This window comes from Pholis gunnellus (genome assembly GCF_910591455.1).
Source record: "Pholis gunnellus genome assembly, chromosome: 6".
Classification (NCBI taxonomy): Eukaryota; Metazoa; Chordata; class Actinopteri; order Perciformes; family Pholidae; genus Pholis; species Pholis gunnellus.
This window is the reverse complement of record NC_136532.1, coordinates 26,454,745-26,475,573: the sequence shown is the minus strand read 5'-3', so window position 1 is coordinate 26,475,573 and position 20,829 is coordinate 26,454,745. Positions and strand designations below refer to the sequence as shown.

At 39.4% G+C, this 20,829-nt stretch overlaps 1 protein-coding gene across 1 annotated transcript; it reads left to right on the top strand.

Moving 5' to 3' along the window:
- Positions 1-10,192: 10,192 nt before the first annotated feature.
- On the top strand, positions 10,193-13,146 carry dmrt3a (doublesex and mab-3 related transcription factor 3a; the record flags this gene model as incomplete). The annotated part of the gene is made up of 2 exons (XM_079161112.1): positions 10,193-10,592; positions 12,140-13,146. The coding sequence occupies 2 exons, from the start codon at positions 10,193-10,195 to the stop codon at positions 13,144-13,146; spliced, it is 1,407 nt and encodes a 468-aa protein (XP_079017238.1).
- Between the last annotated feature and the right edge of the window lie 7,683 nt (positions 13,147-20,829).

The following is a 20,829-nucleotide window of genomic DNA, read 5'->3' as shown; positions in this document are numbered from 1 at the left end:
ATGTACAAGTTCACAAATACCAACATGCACGTACTTGAGAAGCACTTTCCAGAATTTAAAGATGACTAAAAATACCATAAATACGTCTCTTGATTATTAGTTATCAAGATTGGACCAAATTTTTCAAACTAGACGTCGACTTGTTGTGTATTTGTAAAGTATGAAGTGACCCAACATGCAGAATAATGAGATTAAAATCCTTTCTAGCACACAGTGATGTTGACCGCTGCAGTTCTCACACAGTGTGTTTCGTTAGATATTAGTGGAGGATCTTTGGACAATCAGAACACAGGCTTAGTGTTCGCTAAGATATATTTTTTGAGCTGAAAAACTGGAATCACTGTTACATCTCAAGCGCTTATTTAGAAAATGTCGAAGGCGAAATGGAGCGAGTGAGTGCGTGCCCTAGTTTCATGTCATTCTCCCCTTAGTTCACATGCAATACATGAAACAATACATGTATTGTAAGTTATTGTTCGTTTTTATGAGTTTGATATGTGAGGTTTTTAATCACTTTTATGGAACCAGTAGATAAAGTTGAATCCGTCCTTTCCAGTAAACACTGATTTGGTGATTTGCAGGTCAAAAGATGTGGAGGTTGAACATGAACTTAACACTGAAAAGCAGCGTTTAACCGCCCTCCATGATCGAAAGTTTCCTGTGTGTTTCACCTGTGTAGCCACACCCAACTGTGATGTCACGGTGTACCAACACACCCTGGAGTACATCTCTACATCACCGCAGCAAGCTGAGAAGTTAAACCTCCGCAGGTCAGCAAAATAGAGACTTTAGTTACATAGAATAGTTGTTTCAACAGAATTTAGATAACTATACTGTGTTAGAAAACACTAACTTCCCTTTAAATATGTAAATATTACAATTATGGTTTTGTAGAAACTATCGCCCAACAGATACTGGATTTTGGAGGCTGAAATATTGATATTTTAGAGTTTAAAACTCTGATAATTAGACATACGATGTATATATTTTTTCATAGACACATCACTTTCGATTAGCATTCCTTAAATTAGTTTTTAAAAACTTGTGACCAAGGCAAGATAGTTTATTAGACATTAAAAACCTGTTGACGTATTCACCAAAACGAATATATATCTGCTGAAACATCGGCCTGGATTATTTTTTATCGATCTAGCTCTGTTAAAAACTTTTTGCCCAGATTTATGCCTCGATATCTTTTGACCTGCATCTCTGGAATATACAGTACGAACAGCAGTCAGACCCTTTCACACGAGGACGTCCTCCTGCAGGTAGAAACCCGGCCGGTTAGCCATGAATCACTTCTCCCTCCGCTGCGTTGTTGGCGTGTGATGAGCACCGGCTGCTTATTTATGGCACACATCCAGCGGCGTTGTTTATGCCGCATAATTTGCATGTCTATTGTATATTTGACCCGTTCGGGCCGGAGGTTTTTACTATGCACACGGGTTACTGTTGACACGCTTCGGCACGGCCGTGTAGACACAGCGGAAGGCTGAGGAGCTGGATTTGTAGCAGTGATGTGTAGAGCTGAAACAATTAGGTGATTAAGTGATCCAGAAAAAAGCAACCATTTTCATAATAAGTTAAATCATTTTAGGCATTTTTCAAGCAGAAATGCGGAACATTTTAAGGTTTTAGCGTCTGAAATGTTTGGATTTGCAGATTTTTCTGATCTTAAATGAAAGTAAATTGAATATCTTTGTTTTTTGTCACCTTGGGATCTGGGTAATTGCCATTTTTTTGTTGTTTTTCTCAAGCTTTATTCACCAAATAACTAATCCATTAAAAAAAAAAAGGATGAGCAGATTAATTGATGATAAAAAACGATAATTGTTGTGTTTTTTTAACAGATAAAATACCTGTTCACAGTGTTTTTTTGTGCAATTAATTACCCCCGCACGAAGCAGTTTTTTACTTCATGAACTAATGAAAGTAACGTTGTGTTGCCCACTTTTGAGGCATGTTGTTTCAGTGTTAATTAAAAAGAAAACCACTCTGCTGCCTCTGTGAAGTCGACCTGTACGCCCCTGCGCCGCGTACACACCGTTGATGTGTTTTGTGTTTTACGGAGATTCATCTCCAGCTGCATGCTTAGAAAGTGTTTATTTGTGTTTGTGTTTGAATAAGACAGCAACAAAAGTAATTTGGAGTCCTGGAGTTTATGTCGCTACAAGTTTTAGGTGAATAAACCCGCTCTGCAGTGATGGAGTGTAAATGTGATGCTGGAAACAACAATATAAAACAGACAAAAGAAAATTACTTGTATTTTCTTTCTGCTGCGCTGTGGGAACATTCATTGGATTCTGCCCCATCTGTTGTAATCAATAACGTGACCATCTTGTTTTTTTATGAAACGCACTTACTCTTAATTTCATCCACCAGTGGTTTTAGAGAGAAGAATGTGGAGTTACCTATAAGGCGTTGACATTATAAATCACCTCTTGAGACCAGATTGTACGGCAGTATCGATTGATCCTGATATATCACAGAAATTTACTGTCACTTCTGTTTTCAATTAAAGATACAATCAGTCAGATAATGACTTAATTGGATTTTACAGAAGATTGAGTTTTATTGCCGCGTGCTTTACGAGTTTAGTTAAGGAAGGCCATTTTATCACGGCTGTCAGGGGCTCGCTTCGTCCTTCTGTAGCTGCTGCCGGTGTACAGCACAGGGGAGAAAGTGTCACAGGATTGGTTTTCCTTGAGCTGCCTCCGCCTCCCATGAATCACGAACCTCCCCTTAATAGATAAAATCTGCCGGGATCCCACCGTGACACCTCCGGGTGGAGTGATGGCCGCTCGGTACAGGCAGGAAGTGTTGGGAGGAGGACGCGGTGAGCTCAGAGGTAGAAAACTTAAGACTGCTTAGATCATTCTTTTAGATTATGTATTTATATCTGGAGAGTAAAGTACATTTTCTCAGATTGGAGAGTCCGCTCACCTCCTCGTGTGCTAAAGATAATCTGACCCTTTAGGAGGGAAGTAGAGTTCATTTTGTCAGCTATTCTTGAGTTTAGTTTTAAACCCAAATCATAGTTTCCGTGAGTGCGCTACGGTCCGCGTAACCTAACTTTTCATCATCAGAGGATGTCGGCGTAGGCTCTGTTTGGAAGTCTGCGTATAATTTATTGTAACCGTGCGGACTCCAGAAACTAGCATGAACAGAAATACTACGTGTCCACTTGTTAGTATAACTGAAACTTATGTCCTCTGTCAAATGTCCTTGTTAGTTATTTTCATATTTAGTCGACCTCGTCCTTTTTTCATCACGTTTTAGTTGACTAAGAGACATTTTCTGGGCGTCTTAGGCAAAGAAAACTAACTATTTTCACATAGTTTTAGTCAATGAAAACTGTTTCAGTGTTTCTATTTTGTATCTAGTTGAGCCAAAATATCACAGTGTCTTTCTCCCAAACTGTTGCCGGAACAGGACAAAAATAAATAAAATCTTTGATTTGTCTCCTCTGTTTTGTAAAGAACAATAAAGAGAAATTTTGATGAAGATACATTTTAGTCTCGTCTTTTTCCGTCGGCAAACCTGAAAACGACATTTTGACTGGGTGGCACCAACAAGGATTTATTTAATCTAAGATTAGTTATAATCAGAGTTTAGCAAAACTGGGTTTGAAATAAATATTTACAGATTTTAGATTGATCAGAGCTCGGTCGCACAATTAAAAACTAATCTCTGATTCGTAAAAACCAAGTTTAAACCCAAATTAAATGGCGTTTAATCGACATGTAGCTGAAATGAATGAATACATTGAGGTGCTGTTGGTTCTATTAAGTAGAGCTACAAAGAAAAGAAAGGACAAATTATTTACAAGCAAACCGGTTCAGTAGGTGGCGATAGAGTAAATGATACGTCAAATACCAGAGAAGAACCTTATGAGCCTGTGTCGTGAGCTTATTTTATTTTGGCAGTAGTAACTTAAAAACACAAACACAAGTAGCTAATTATTGATTTATTTATAGTTATTTAATACCTATTTCTTCGTCTTTCATTTGTTCTCTTTCTATCGCCTGAAGAAGCCTTTAGCTTTCCTGTTCCTGGAGGTTGGGCAAATATTTTCAATAAGAGAAAATTGATGTGAAAAATGTGTAGCTCAAACAGTCCAGTTCAACAATTTATCTTCTTATCCTCACAAAGATGTGCAGTATAATTACCAGGTTATTTGTGTTTTCTCCCTATTTTTCCTTCAATAATTTGAAGAAGTAAGTTTCCAGAGAAAGCAACTTGTTTTTCATCCATGATGTTGGAAAGCTTTTTATTCAGCGTAGCTGTAGGTGGAGATAAATATGTTCAAAAACACAAACAAAGCTCAAACAATGTAGTTTAACTTTGTCTTGAATCTGCAACACAATTAGCATCTTATTTGCATATTTCCCGGTTTTCTTCTTCATTTAACCTGAAACATTTCTCAGTTTTCATTTGCAGCATGAAACAACTTTTGGATGATGAAGATAGGAAGCAAATCTGTTTAAATCAAAGTCAGTAAATAAAATAAATGTCACCGTAGTTGTGTCCAAACTACAAAAAATAATATACTAATGCAATAAAGTATATGTGACACTATCTTATAATGTTGACAGAAACCTTATTTAGCAGTTAAGAACAATAATTCTCATTAAAATAATTTATTTAACTGAGAGGAAAAAAATACTTTTATATTTTTCAATAATTTATCACTTTATTCAAAAACATAAATTGCTTTTATGAATTTTTACGAAATTTGTAGTTTTTGGGTTGTATTTTTAAAGATGTTTTTTTCCCCCAGTGTGACATCGTGTGTTTGTTCAGATATTAGCCCCAAAACAAATATCACAGGATTCATTTTATCCACATTTAGTGCGACATATTCTGTTGTTGGTTGAAACTAACTTTTCTAAATAGCATGGTTTTGTCATGATGGATTTGTCGGGGTTAAAGAACTTAAATCATCTTCTATATTCAATGTTATCATAAAGAAACACATCATTTGGGTTTGTAAAATGTTCAGTGGTGATTAATTATTGTCAGCACACTAATAGTCCCGGCCTGATTGATCCAGGTGTTGCTAATCTCACCAGGTGATAAAGGAGTGTTTCTGCAGCTCGATCACTAAAGAGGAGCATTGAGGAGAAACGTCGGTTTTCTCTTTGACTTTGAACTTCACTTTCACACTTTGTTGGCTCGTCTGAGTTTAACGTTTTGGTTCAGAAATTTGATAAGCAACTATACTAATAATAAACTTTAAATTATAAAACAGTACATAAGACTGAATAAGTGTCATTTGGTCATACTGTAGCAGCAAATAGAAACACATTTAAATAACAAAGCTCAACTATACGGATCGTGAAATGCCTCATGGGGCTAAAATAGAGATTAAACTTGACAATCACCTTCAGTCTTTGTTGTTGTTTGATCACTGATAGCAGCAACTTAACCAAACTAAATCACTAAAAGGATCTTTTCCACATTGAGATGCAGATTTTTATTCACAAAATGTAATTATTGTCGACATGTTTGAGTGGAATTCAAACATTCTCCTAAAACATCCGTTATCTTTTGCTTTTCTCATTTAAAACCCGTCATTAAAACATCTTAGACCTCCTGTCTGGATACATATTAGGCATCATGTGACCGGATTATTTCGGGGTGATAAACACGTAAATAATTCTAATAACAGCATTTAGTCTGAGCAGTAGTCGAAGGATCGCGGGGCTGTCTGAAGGACGGGCACCAATAAACAGGCTGAACTAGACGGACTAAACCAACTGAACAGGCCGCTGTGACGCTGTGCACCCACCACTACTCTGAGGACGTTACCCATCGTTTGTCTTTACGCCTGATCAGAGAACAGCACAGCGGCCTTCTGGAGGACCACCCTCTTCTCTATAGTTGACTGAGACTTTTAAATTCCTCTTTATGTCCATCGTGACCCCTCAAGAAGGTATATTCTTATAGCTGCACATAAAACCCAACAGAAACAATATAAAACACAAATGGTAATTTGGAGAAGAGTATGCTCGATGTATTAAATCATCCACCGTGTGTTGACAACTCTTATTTCCTCCAATGAATGCAGCTAGGAGCTCCAAAAGTCCCTAAATCTAGCGTGAAAGTCTGCAACACAGGCGTCAACTTCCGCTTCTGAAGAGTGAAGCTCATGCGGAAGTGTCTTGAACGTGCATTCTCTCGACTGGCCAGCAGGGGCGACTCTTCGGGCTGCTAAAAGAAGTCCGATTGTATAGAAGTCTATGAGAAAAGGATATGAGAGAATGTGATCAAAGAGAAATTCGGTGTACAAAAAATGTTTTTTTAAGAACATAACCAACCCTAGCTTTATAATTATGTTGCCATAAACATGTTCTCACTTCCAACACGTCACATAGCGTCACTTTGACAAAAGTAAAACGTGTTTGTCTGCTCTTTCACTCAGGAGACCGACGTTTGTTCGCCATGTGAAACGAGACGTCAACATAGATTTATTTGTCACGTAACTTCCGTACTTAGTTATTTTAATCCAAACAACGATCTGTTCCTAAACCTAACCAAGTAGTTTTGGCTAAACCTAACTACGTTTTTTGCTGTGAAGAAGGAAGTTTATTTTGAAAAGACTTAATAAAACGTAAATAACTTTTTGTAAGATGTCATAAGAACCGTTTTATGAGGATACGTTGAACATTTAACTTTAATCCAGGACACCGCTGTCAAAACTAAGAAGTTTGAACCTGCTTTATCCAATTTTCTGATTTATTTTCTGAAAATGTTTGTAAATTGAGTTAATACCTCATTTACATCTTTAAACATAACAATTTAGAAAACGTGTAATACAAAAGCTAATTGTTTTAATGTAAGTAATCAACTGGGGAGGTTTCATGGTGATATAAGTAAAAATGATTACCCTATTCACCCCCGACTGCCAATTGGTTGAGAAATGTCGCAAAAAAGTGGAAAAACTGCCAAAAACAAGCTTGTATAACGTGTCAAATTAAAAAAATGTAGTAGAATCTTCTTTAAATGGTTCCTTCCTCTTCTTTAGTAGTAGCCTAATAAAACCCAGACTTTCCCTTTTTCCCTGGAGACCGGTGCTCGCTGACTGATGTTCTCACTAATTCAGACGTCGGGTCTAATTCCTCTGTAGGAGCTCAGTTGTCCCACCTCCCCGGGGAGACTTAAATCAGCGTTTCTGTGACAGGACTTCTGAGTGGCGGCACCGCCCCCCAATCAGCGCCTCATAATAACTCCACTCAGCAGAGGTCAGCTCCTCCTCCTGCTCCTCCACCTCCTGAAGAGAGGCCCTGCTGGAGGAGTTCCCTCTGCTCATATATAAACATGAGGCGTTGAGTGAGCGATTGAAATGTCTCTGATCCTTCAAATTAAATGCTAACATGTTGAGCTTATGCTTCTTGCTATATACGGTTCGCTGTAGTCACTGTGTTCCTTTAGCCTGTCAACATGCTAACATGTGCTAACTAGCGCTAAACATGAAGTACAATTGAAGCTGACAGGAAAGTCATCAGTCTGCAGGTTTAAGTTTTGACCTGATGATGGTTCTGGATGAGACGTTAAGGGATCAACACAGTTATTGAAATGTATCCTGAAGGAAACATGAACGTCTGAACCAAATTTCCAGCCAATTCATCCAGTAGTTTGAGATTAGGAATTTTATCTCACATCAGGATAACAAAAACACTCCATTATCGTGATAATGTGGCAGGAGTCCACGGTCCAAATACATCCTCTGAATACACTGGGAGACATTTTCGTCCCGTTAGCGACCAAGCTAACGTTAAGCAAATGAGCTAAAGAGCGTGCTAAATGACCGTTAGCACGATGTTGGCTCAGAGAGCTTTATGTTCCCTATTCTATAACTGTGTTACTGAACTAAATAGTGTACTATTCTGATCAAAAAGTAAATAAACAGAACGTTAACGGGAGAGAAAATACAGAGAAGCTCCAGGAGCTAACGACTGAGCTAACAGTTAGCCAGAAGGTTAATTATGCAGCAGTTGAACACTATGATGATTTATAATGCTTATTCTTGGGAGTGAAATTCCAAAAATCTAAAAGTTTGGGAATAAAAGCTGTAATTTTCAATATTATTCTATTATTGTTATTGTCATCATCATTATTATCCATTTTCTATTATATTTCATTTAAACTTATAGTTTTCACTTTTCTTCCCATTGTACTGAATTCAGATGTCATATGTTTTGATAATAAACCTCTCTATTAAAGTTATGTGTTAATCATACTGTCTTCTAACATCTAATAAAAAACGTGTATTTCTCATAAATTCAAATCTATTTTGTGTTTTATAATAAATGCACATTCAGCATAAGGTATATAAAAGAGTTTTCCTGCCATCAAATCAAAGCCTTATGTCTTGATGCTTCCTGCGGTATAAACTTTTATTTTCCGGTTTGTGTTTTTTTTATCAACGAACAACATGAATAAATTTATTGTGCGTTGTGGTGTGAGGCGTTCACGCGCCGCCTCCCACTCCCCACAGATCTACTCGTCCGGCACAAACTGCAGAGCCACTCTAGTCACCTTGAAATTTCCTCTGCTATTTTCCAATTAAAAGCTTAATAGCCCTGGAGACGGGCTTCACGTGGGGAAGTTTACCGGGCTCTTATTCTCTGTAAGCCGCGCGAGGCTCGGATCCCATTATTTGCTTGAATAAACCTTTTTTTACGGTCAGAAATGGGCCCCGGCTTTGTCCGGTGTTATGTTTCAATGCACCTCTATTAGTCCAGCAGAAGGGACGTATCAGCGTCCTCCACACAGCTCCCAACAGGGCTTTTATACACGTAGAGACCTAATCATCTAAGTTATGTATACGATTGTGTAAAAGGTGCGAGAAGCTGCGAGCACTTTGTCCAAATTAAGTCTTATAGCCTGCGGGGCCTGCAGGCAACGGGGAGGGGGAAACACACACACACACACGTGTCCTGAGTTTTAAAATCTAATTTAAATGATCTTTGAATGTGTTGTGCTGGTGTTACTTCCTAAAAGAAATAAAGATATTTATCTAAAGAGTGTTGGGTCACAAACACATTGTTTGTTTTTAAGTATTTATGATTCTGTTTTCAGGTTAAATGTTTCTTTCATGTTGAATTAAAAGAAACTGACTTGTGCATTAAGTCTTTTTTAAAGTCCTATAAATGTTTAATTGGTTGTTTGATTCACAATTTGGTATTCAGTTGATTTTATGACGACACTTTTACAGTATGGTGTTATTATAAGTTTATATTTCTGACTTAAACGCCGAATTGTTTAAATGAGAAAGGTGCGCTTTATATTTGATAAATCTACATGCGGGTGCCAAAAAGGCATTAAGTCCTGCCGTTTGTCTTTTAAACATTTTTAGCCCTATACATGTTTAAATGGTCATCTTGTTTCCTGCATGAAGATATAATGTCTCATTATGGGACAGTTTTGACAGCTGGGACGGCCAAACTATTGAAGTTTAGATGAGTTTGGACTCAGACTTATACGAATCTTTAACATTCTTAAAGCTGTTTGAGTTTCTTCTTTTTCATGTTGATGATCTGTTACATATTGAGTCACCTTAAGTTTGTTTGTCCTGCATACAATCTATAAAAGGTTTGATTCTATATTACATTAAAGGCTTACACATCTTAACACTATTTTCTGAGTAAATTCCATATTAAGTCTTATATTGAATTATTAAAACTGATCTTTTGAATTGATAAAGCTTATACATTCTCATACAGTCTTATAAAATGTATTTTTCTTTTGTAACTTGTGAAGATAACGTTGCATCTTCTCATGGATGAAGCTGTAATGTGTCTCCTCTCAGCTGCAGGATCAACTCTCTAAATCTCTAAATGCACGGAGAGAATCTGTGTTTCCCTCTTGAATCTTTACAGAAACTGATCGTTCTGTTTCTGAAGGAGACTCTCAGAGAAATATCTGATCCAAATACTGGCAGCTTTATTTTTTGTGGACATTTTTTGCAGCGTGCTTTGACGCGAGTGTCAGCGTTTGGTTACTAGTGGTCTCCATGAGCGTGTCAGCCCTGATGCGTATCTGTGCTGTCAGCTGAGGGGGGAAAGGTGGATCCTCCACAACGAGCCCACACCTCTTCTCCTCGTCCTGTCATGCGTGAGGCAGAGCGGCTCCATCCTGCGCTGCTGCTCACAACCACACTCCCGCCGCGTCCTGGGACACTGACAGAATGAATGGCTACGGGTCCCCGTACCTGTACATGGGGGCTCCGGTGTCTCAGCCCCGGGCCCCGCTGCAGAGGACCCCCAAGTGCGCGCGGTGCCGCAACCACGGCGTGCTGTCGTGGCTGAAAGGTCACAAGCGCTACTGCCGCTTCAAGGACTGCACGTGCGAGAAGTGCATCCTCATCATCGAGCGGCAGCGCGTCATGGCGGCGCAGGTGGCGCTCCGCCGGCAGCAGGCCAACGAGAGTCTGGAGAGCCTCATCCCGGAGTCGCTCAGGGTGCTGCCCGGCATCGGCATAGCCGTAGCCGGCGAGGGGAACCAGGGAGCCCCGCCGAGGACCGAGGAGCTGGAGCTGAGGTGGAGCAGCGCGGAGGCGGTGCAGGCCGGAGCGCAAACATGCACAGGTGGGAGGAGAGAGCTCCGCTTTAAGTTTACATTTCTGATGAATTAAGATTTGTAATTGATGGAAGGAAACATTACATAACTGCTACATTATTACAAGGATACTACTAATAATAAAGAATAATTAATAAATCACAAAGAACAACATTATCACAGGATCATGTTTTCATTCAATCCTGCAGGAAAAACATGGGAACACATATTTAAATTGAAAACATTGCAGTGTTTTCCTAAATAAATGCAAAAACAGGAAAACTGGGATTAAAATGTTTATTTAACATCTTGTAAACTGTTCTTTACCGTCCAAAAAATGTCCAAGATTATGTTATTAGTGTACATATTTAGTTACACAAAAATCACTCAAACACATTTCCTCAAAATGTTGCTTTATGTGGGAATGACACATTTGCTTAATTACAGTTTTTCAAGATAAGATAAGAAAGATGAAACTTTATTTATACAGCAGCACAAGTTAAAGAAAACAGATACATGAACTTGTGATGATATTACAAACAAAAAGACAAGAAGTGTTTGTAATGTGAAATATAATTCACATTTTGTTTTGTGACATTTTTATAAAATGTTTTTTAAATAAGTTGAGGAGGAAAAAAGTTCCATTTGCAGATATTTACGTTTATATTTATTTTTATGAATCATGGTTGTTTTTTTTTTAAATCAAACTGGTTTATTCGTTTTAAGAAAGGCTTTAGAAATTAGCTCCTCGTTCTGGTAATATTTGGATTTGATTAATGTTTTTTATTTATTGAAAATAGCAAGACTTTCTTTTTTTTACAACGAATGATTTTTATTTGGGTTTTCCAAAAATATAAGTTATTCTGTCAGAAAATAAAAGTTGTTTTGCTATTATTTTGAAAAATATCTCAGACATGTGGTCATTTTAAGGCTGTAAAACTACAATAAATAATAATAAACACTTAGATTTTGCTCTTATAGTTTCAGTATTTCTAAGGTTTTCTCCTGTTTGTCGTCGATCAAATGATTGTTTATTTTATTTTATGAAAAGGTAAACTGCTCATCATTCCTCCCCAAATACTGGCGTGATAATTACGGAATTATTGTAATATGTCACAGTGCAGGTTGTTGTGGCTTTTCACTCCTCTCTGGCTGTTTGTGTTTTTTTCTGACACTTAAAACATTTGGACACGAGCCCCGATCAGCTGACTCCACATCAGCTCCATCTCGCGCTGACAGACGGAGCTGAGTGGTGTAAACAGATTACAGGAGCGATCGAATGTAATCGCCATATCTCCTGCAGGAGGTCAGCTCCAGATGAAATGTTACCGAGAAAACAAAGCGAGCTGTTTGCAAACATGTGGTCAAAAGGCATCGACGGTAGATTCCTCACCGACGCGCAGTCAGCACTTTGGAGGGAAGGAAGTCAAGTAAATCCTCACGAGCTCCTCTGTGTTGGAGACAAGTTGACAACACATCAATTGTGTGTTGCGTTTAGAAAAGTGCAGATTTAGTTTCTTTAATTAATTGTTTGCCCTTTTCCTGGAAGATGAGTTTTTTTCTGCCTGTGTTGCAGAACCGACAGATGACGGTCCTGATGAGGGGTCCGGGGCTGAAAACGGGGGGAGCTCCAGTGAGAAGGAGCAGGACCCGGTCAGCTCCCCCGAGGGCTCCAAACCGAACTCCTGCTACACCCCGGAGCCCCCGGAGACCCCCACCCAGCCGGAGAAGAGCTGCTACAGCGTCCCTAAAGCCGGCAGCGCGGAGAAGGAAGCCAAAGCCGAGAGTCCGCAGAAGTATCCCGTCAGCCCCGCGGAGCATCAGGGCGTGCTGATCGAGGGCCTCGCCGGCTCCATCAACCTGCCCTTCAGCCTCCGGGCCAACCGGCCTCCGCTGGAGGTCCTCAAGAAGATCTTCCCCGCTCACAAGCCCCCGGTCCTGGAGCTCATCCTCAGAGGCTGCGGTGGGGATCTGGTGGGGGCCATCGAGGTGCTGCTGTCCAGCCGGAGTTCCGAAGGGAGCGCGCACCCGACGCACGCAGACCCGCACACGGACGCCCTGTTGTTGCCTGCAAACGGACACCTGTTCGAGCACACGCTGGGCTCCTACCACCCGGTGTCCACCTCCGCCAAGTGGTCGGTGGGCTCCGCTTTCCGGGTCCCCGAGTCCCTCCGGTTCACTTCGGACTCCGCCTCGGGCGTGGTGTCCAGCCTGCAGCACCCGTCCTTCCCGCAGCCCACGCGCTACCCGCTCATGCTGCGCAACTCCCTGACGCGCAGCCAGGGCAGCCCCTTCGTGCACAACGACGTGACTCTGTGGAATACCATGGCGCTGCAGCAGCAGTACCAGCTGCGCTCTGCGGCCCAGTACGTGTCGCCGTTCTCCCCCGCGGCCCCCGCCGGCTCCGTGTTCCGAGGGTCCCCCATCCTCCCGTCCAGACCCTCCGAGGAGCAGCAGCAGCGCATCGGCGTCCAGGAGGAGAGCTGCGCGCTGGGAACCAAACCGGGCCTCTACTCCCCCGACGAGGAGTACGAAGAGCGCTCCGACTCCGCAGACTCCCGGACCCTGAACTCATCCAGCTAGAGGAGCTGATGGACTGAGAACAGCAGCGGGACACCAAATATGTATTATTGTGAATGGACATCCGGCGCGCGTGTGTGTGTGTGTGTGTGTGTGTGTGTGTGTGTGTGTGTGTAAAGGGTCTTCTTTTTTCCGTCTTGTTTGAATCGAACTGTGTCAAGCAATCACCCTTTGATAAGGTGACCCGCTCGTGCTCTCAACACGTCACGTGGACACATAACCAAAAACGGATGAATGTAACAGGACTCGTCTTTATTTCCTGCAGCATGTTTAGAACTGTGAACACTTTCGATGTTAAGGATCATCAATGCATGTGAAGAGTCTATGCCAAATAAATCTGAGTTTCCAAAAGGATCAGATTGTTGTCTCTGACTTCTATCATTGAATTCATCATATTGGCTGAATTTATATTTAACAAAGATTATTAATAAATGAAATGCTTGATGCAGCAGGTTGCTCATTGATTAACAGCAGACAGAGAACAGCAGTGATGGAAAAGTAATTAAGTACATTTACTCAAGTCTTTACAGATTTAAGGTACTTGTAGTATTTTCTGCTACTTTATACTTCTACTCTATCTAAGAGAGAAATATTGTACTTTTTACTCTTTAATTGATGTAACACCTTTAGTTACTTTGCAAATTCAGATTAATGATGTAAAACATAAACAACAAATACATGATGTATTATTATTATTATTCTAGATTAAACAGCTGTATATAAAGTAGTTAAAATAAACCCCATTTTTAGTGACGAAACACATGAATGCATCAATAATTATAATGCAGTAAAGTAATATATATGATTAGCCATTCTGCACAATGAGTACGTTTACTTTGATGGTGATGCTTTTGTACTTTTACTTAAGTCAAGTTTTGAATGCATTTACTTTGCTGTAACAGAGTATTTCTACACTGTATTAGTACTTTTACTTATAAGTAAAAGATCAGACTTCCACCACTGGAGACGAGGCAGACGTATAACGTATAAATATAGATTTAACAGTATCTGGTCTTCTTATGCTGCGACTATCTACGAGCAGTTTGCAGAATATCTCAAGTGTAACAGCGTTTCACAGAATCAAACAAAACCTACAAAGACAGGTTTTATAAGGTCCAGTGTGTAAACACGCTGCTCTCATAAACACATCTGAGCATGAAGGATTTGTTAAAGGCCCAAATATTACAACACAATCATAAAAGTATCCATAGATCATCATAAAACCCCCCAAAATGCTGTGAACGGTCTATTTCAGATCTTCTGCTTTATCTGTTTCTATAAAGTGTGAACGTGAATATGTGTCGACATCAATGTTCGGCAGCGCTGGAAGAAGTATTCAGATCCTTTACTGCAGTAGAAGTACTAATACCACTGTGAAAATACTCCACTACTGTATAAAACTTTACTTCAGTAAAAGTATGTATCAGCAAAATGTGAGTGTGGAAAGTAAAAGTTCTCATTGTGCAGTAAAGTGTTTCCTGTTTTAATATTATATGATGTTTCTGGATTGATATGAATGTGTCTTACTGCTGTAGATGTTTCAGGTTTAACTTCTTTACATCCTGTTATTACATCGATGCTTCACATTCTATTAGATCATCATGTTCCATGACCAAGACTGTGATCTGTAAAGTAACTTAAGGTGTCAGATAAATGTAGTAAAAAAGTACAATGTTTACCTCTGAGATGGAGTGGAGTACAAGTATAAAGTTGCCATAGATGTACCTTGAATATGTTTAATACTTGAGTAAATGTACTTACATATATACGTTCCACCACTGATGTTCAGTCTAAAAGAGTCTGTTGTATTAAATAAATATTGTCACATAATTCAGAGTCTGAAGTCATCTGATCAGGTTTTAAAACAGTGATTAAAGAGTTAATAATATATATATATATAGTTTTGTGCTCAAAGGCTGAAGCATCTTTTATTTTATTTTATTTTGCAACATCCTAAATTATAATTATTATTAAAGTATCACGTTTTAGACTATCACTCATTTATTTAACAGGAATTCCTCAATTCAATAAGTACATGTACTCAAGTACAATACTGAAGTACAAGTTTGAGGTAATTGTACTTTACTTGAGTAAAGTTCCATTTTCTACTTTATTCTTGTACTTCAACACTTCTGAGAGGGAAATATTGTACTTTTTACTAAATTTGTTTGATAACTTTAGTACTTTGCAGATTCAAATTAATATACAAAATATAATCAACAAATGAACGATGACGTAATATTATAAAATATAAATCTTTATTGGCCCCCGGGAGGAAATTCACAAGATGTTTTACAGTTTTTAATTTTCTGTGTGTGAGTGAGAAATATAATTTGTGGATTGTAAAACAACAAACTCATCTCTTATAACTTAAAGATAAAATAGTCTGAGACATGCAGCAACACCACATTTTACTGATTATTTGTAAAATGTATATGTTTTAAAGAGGAGCAGAAACTGAGCTGTCCTCTTGTCATAACCTTGTGAATGCTGCCATCTAGTGGTGAAACACATCCACGTCATCTCAGAACTGAACATAAAAACAGGTTTAGAACTGAAAATGTGTTTAAATACAAATATATGTTAGAAATAAAATGTTTCTTTAGCAGTGACATATATATTTATTTCATATCAAATTAAGAAAGCTCTAAAAAAAGCCTAATAAAATACAGAAACACTTTCTAAATACAATCTCTAATCGTTTTCTTTCGTTCATCACTGAAAGCTGCTCAAGTCTGCCCCCCAGTGGCTCAACTGTGTATTGTACCTCATCGTCTCTGGGCTACAGTACAGAATAAACAAACTATTTAATTTCAACATGTTTGTAGCAGCAGCTGGTGAAGCTTCTTTAAATGAAGCAGGAAGTTCATGCCGGGAACATTGTTGATTTGAATTCGGCCAATTCACACGTGCATTTTTCACATAAAACGTGTCTAAACTCAGTTTATTCATTATCTTTTATATGAAGGACTTGTTGCCGGCAAACATTGTATAAATGAGAATATTAAAGATTTTAGGATGAAGCCTAAAGTAATGTCTTCCTGGAAGAGTATTCCATTTGTTTCCCTTTATACTGCCCTCAAATTTACCACAAAATACTGGAAAAATAAGTACATATGTACATATTTGAGGTACTTTTACTTTACTGGAGTATTTCCTTTTCATGTTGTTTTCTAGTTCTACTCCACAACAATTGAGTGAAATATTGTACTTTTTACTTCACTACATTTATTACACAGCTTTGGTTATAAATTAAAATGTTTGCACACAAAACATATGAATAGTTTATAAAATAAAATAAAATAAAACTACTCTACCTAATGATACATGCAATTAGAGCTGATATGATTAGTTGATTGATGGAAAACTAATTGGCAACAATGTTGATAATTGTCATTTTTCCTGCAAAAACGTTTAATGGTTCCAGCTCAACAAATGTGAAGATTTTCTGCTTTTCATTTTGAATTTTTTTATTATTTATTTAAAATAATTTAGAGATTCGGACTAAAAAATTCTTTTACATTTATTGTTTAAAAAACAAAAAAAAAAGTTTATTATTTCCACAAACCAATCAATGAATCGACTAACGTATAAAATAATCAGCAGATGAATCCATAATGAGTTGCAGTCTGATTAGCATACATGCGTGATAATAATCTGATAATATGTGTGATAGGACAACAGTCACAGGGGACGTTTATCTTCATTGAGTACTTCTACTTTTAAGACTTTAAAGCAGGACAGAGTATTTTTTGTACATTGTGGTATTAGTACTTCTAAGTGAAGGATCTGAATACTTCCTCGGCTGGAGGACACGTCCTCCTGTTTGCAGGTCGAGGTGTCAGACAGAGACAAATGTCGTCCCGCCTGGTTTTGTATTCAGCTGCATGTGTTGTCGGTCCATCAGAGGCTAATTAACATAACAGGATCCCCCTCAGTGATCCCAGTGATCCCAGTGATCCCACTCTGCTCTTCTGTCTATACACAGCTCCTGTTACACTTTTACAGCCGGCCCAGCGGGACGCTTCCAACAAGATGCTGTTGTTTCAATCAACCCGGAGAGTAAACTGGACAGCGTGTGAGAAAGTGTCATTGTGTGTCTGTGAGCTCATTAAAAAGGATCAACAGGAGTTAAAGTCCACAGACAGCAGCCTAAATGAACACTAAGGAGCTGATGACACCACGTCTTCAACTGATATACCCTCGTTTAAGAGATATGAAGGGTGGAGCTGTAGGCCTAAATGATAAAACTGTGTAAAGTGTATTTAAAAAGTCACAATAAGAATATCATAGTGGCTCCTTTGGAGATAAAAACTACTGTAAATTCTCAAAATGTTTATTAAATACAGATTTCAGACGATGTCTTGGATCTGTGCAAACTTTCTACCCAACAAGGAGCCTTGAAATTCCTTCAATAATGTCTGGAGCCCCTTGTGGGATCCCTGGAAAATACTCAAGAGTCCCAGGACCCCCCCTTGAAATCACATCAGTAACACCTGGAATCCTTGCAATGATTGAAATACGCCTGCAAAAACTCCTCTAACGTCCATTCAAGGATCCATGATCCCCTAACCCCTTCAAAGTTCCCTGAAACTCTTTTAGGGATGCCTGGAATCCCTTTAAGGACCCATGGACCCCCTCAAGGTTTACTGAATCCTCCTCAAGGATCTCAAGACCCCTGCAAGGACTGCTGCAAGTAGTTCAATGAAGCAATATTTATGGTTACTAATAATACTTATGGTTCCTGTCAGTGACTCCAACTCACTCAGTAATGCCTGGGATCCGTTCAAGGAGCCATGGAAACCCGTTGAGGATTCCTGGACCCCCTTCAGAGACCCTTGAAACTCCCGTTAAGTTCCCTTGAACCCCTGAAAACTTGCAAAAGTTCCCCGACACCAGGAGACTCCTCAAGGATCAACAGACTCTTTCACTCGAAAGTCGCTATCCAGAACCTGGAAAAAAACCTGAAACTCATTCAATAATGCCTGGAATCTATTTCATGATTAAAGGAAACTCCATTGAAAGTCCAATCCTCAAGGATTTCCAGAATTCTAGGAGTCACTTCAAGGAACATTTCAGAATTCCAGGGGCCTTGGGATCTTTTAGAAGTTTCCAGGGTCCTTGAAGAGGTTTCAGAATCCTTGAAGGAGACCCAAGGACCTTTTTAAAGGGTTCCAGGGGCCATTAAAGGTTTTCCAGGCAATAGTGTGTGGGATTTAAGGTCTATGCAGGGGTGTATGGGATCCCAAAGGGTTTGCAGGGATCTTTGAATAGTTCCAGGATTTTAAAGGGGCCCACAAGGAGCTTCCTTGAAAGGATTCCAGGCGGTATTGAATACCCTTGGAACCCCCTTAAATACTCACAACCACCTATGAGCCTCCTGTGTAAAGACCCCCTGACATACCAGACCCCCCTGGATTCCTTCGAGGGACCCTGGACGATTCAGCCCATTCAAGGACCCGTGGACCCGTGGAGCTCCCCCCCCCCCCCCCTTTATCGAGTCGGACACAGACAACACTTTTCACCTGGAGGGTCCCAGCTCCGTGCGGATCCTCCTGTCCGACGGTCCAGCCGGCCCTCGGCTTCAAAGCATTCCTGGTGTGGAAGCGGCGGCCCGGGGTGGCCGCTCGTAACCTCCGCAGTAAATTAAGACGAAGTGGCGAATAAAGCTGCACCTGCAGGCCTGACGTCTTCACCTCCAACACATGGAGGAGCCGTTAAGAGGCACTGTCCTCATCTGGAGAAGGACTTACACGAGGACAAGAAGACACTTTTAGAATATGTGCTTCTCTATTTAATTAAAGTCTAAAACACGCCGTTGTCCTGCCTGAGGGTTAATAAAACATACTGGTATTATAACATAATGTAATTAATAGGGTTTAAATATAAGATCTGAATTGAAGAATATAAAAGTTAGACATTATGCAGTTTTAAAATGTCACATAGGCCTGCAGCACTATACAGTAGCTATAAATTATTATTTCACAGCTTTGACACTAATTTGGAGCCAAGCAGGACAGACAGGTAGCCACCCCTCCCTGACTCTGAACGGAATATACAAAACATCCTCCTTTTAACGTCGCTTTGTTCGTTGATTTCACATCACAAAAGGGTTTGAGTCAACATTATTTCCCAAGCTACAGTGGGGCCATGTGTGTGTGTGCGTCTATTGTCCCGTTGTCAGTCCCCATGGAAGTCAGTTAACACTGAGTAAATGCTGCGAAGCCTCTCTGAGAGTCGAGCTTCAGTCAAACAAAGAGACCAACATAGTTTCAGAGGTCACCAGTCACACCGCGAGGGGGAACTAACGCTGTCACAATCAGGTTTAATTAGACTTTTATTCATTTGTTATATGAGAGACACGAAATAATTCCTTTATTCAGGCGAAATATCATAAACAGTGTTTTCTTGTGCTTTTATTATTATTATTATTGGGTTCGTGTGGTTAAAACAGGATTCAGTGTTTTTAAGCACAATAACAATGGGATAATAATAGGCCCATCATTTTGTAATGTTTTTTGTTTTTAGGAGTTTAAGGTCTGAAATGAGGGTTAAATTAAAGTTGTTTTTTAATTGTATGTTAAACGTGACGCTGTGTATTCTCGGGGTGTTGTGTGTGTGTGTACTCTGCTGACGCGGGGTTTCTTTCTGTCAGGTGTGATTGTTGTGTAAACACTGTATTAATCTGGCAGGACGGACTGTAACAACCTGCAGTACACATTCATCACCTGTTGATCTGCTCCGTTTAATCTGTGACCAGTGTAAACACTGAACCCTGTATGCAGGATGTGATGTGCATCACTGGGATATTCTGCTTTTTTACTTTGTTGTTGTTATAGTAGGCTATTTATTCTAGTTTAACTGTGCAATAAATTAAAAATACATATTTGGGCTTGTGAAATAGGCCTCTAGGCGACATGGAAATCTGATATGAAAGTTTTTTCCCCCCACTCTGTTATTTTAGTTGTGACCTAATTCATGTCTAAATCTAGAGGATAAGGCCTATCATCAGATACAAGTTCAACTCGGCTTTTATTGTGAAGGTATTATCGCTGACTTTTGATTATTTGTCATTTTTAAGTTGTCTCTGCCACATTACTCATCGTTGTTGATCAATATTGTCTATTTTTTCTTTATTATTCACAATTAAGCTGCTTACGCTAATTAAACACAAAATAATAAAGTAGAACAACTCAAGTGTGCTCTTAATCAATAAATAAAACTAGACATCCATCATTCTATATTCATTCATAACAAACAAAGACACTACAAGATATTTGTCATTTAGCTCTGGCATAAATAAACAATGATTTAATAGTTTTTTTGTGATGGAAAAGGAGCTTTAATATAAATGTAGGCTACTCTGTTAAATAAAGTTACAGTAACAATATTTAATTATGTTTTTTTTTACTGTTTTTAACGCTAAAATCAGGCTCAATTACCTACAAGTGAGCTCGTTGCAAAGGAAAAGTAATCAAATTACTGTCACCCGTCCGTTACTGAAGACTCCCCCCTCCCTGCTAACTGCTCGCGATCCTATTGGCCGGCGCGTGTTTGTAAGCAGCCAATCAGAGGACAGAGGACGCAGCCCGGAGCGGTTCATAGCAGCGTCGCTCGGAGTTTCTTGCTCAGAAGAAAACTTAGGTTCGTCCGGAGTGAGACACTCACTCATCCACTCAATTAGCG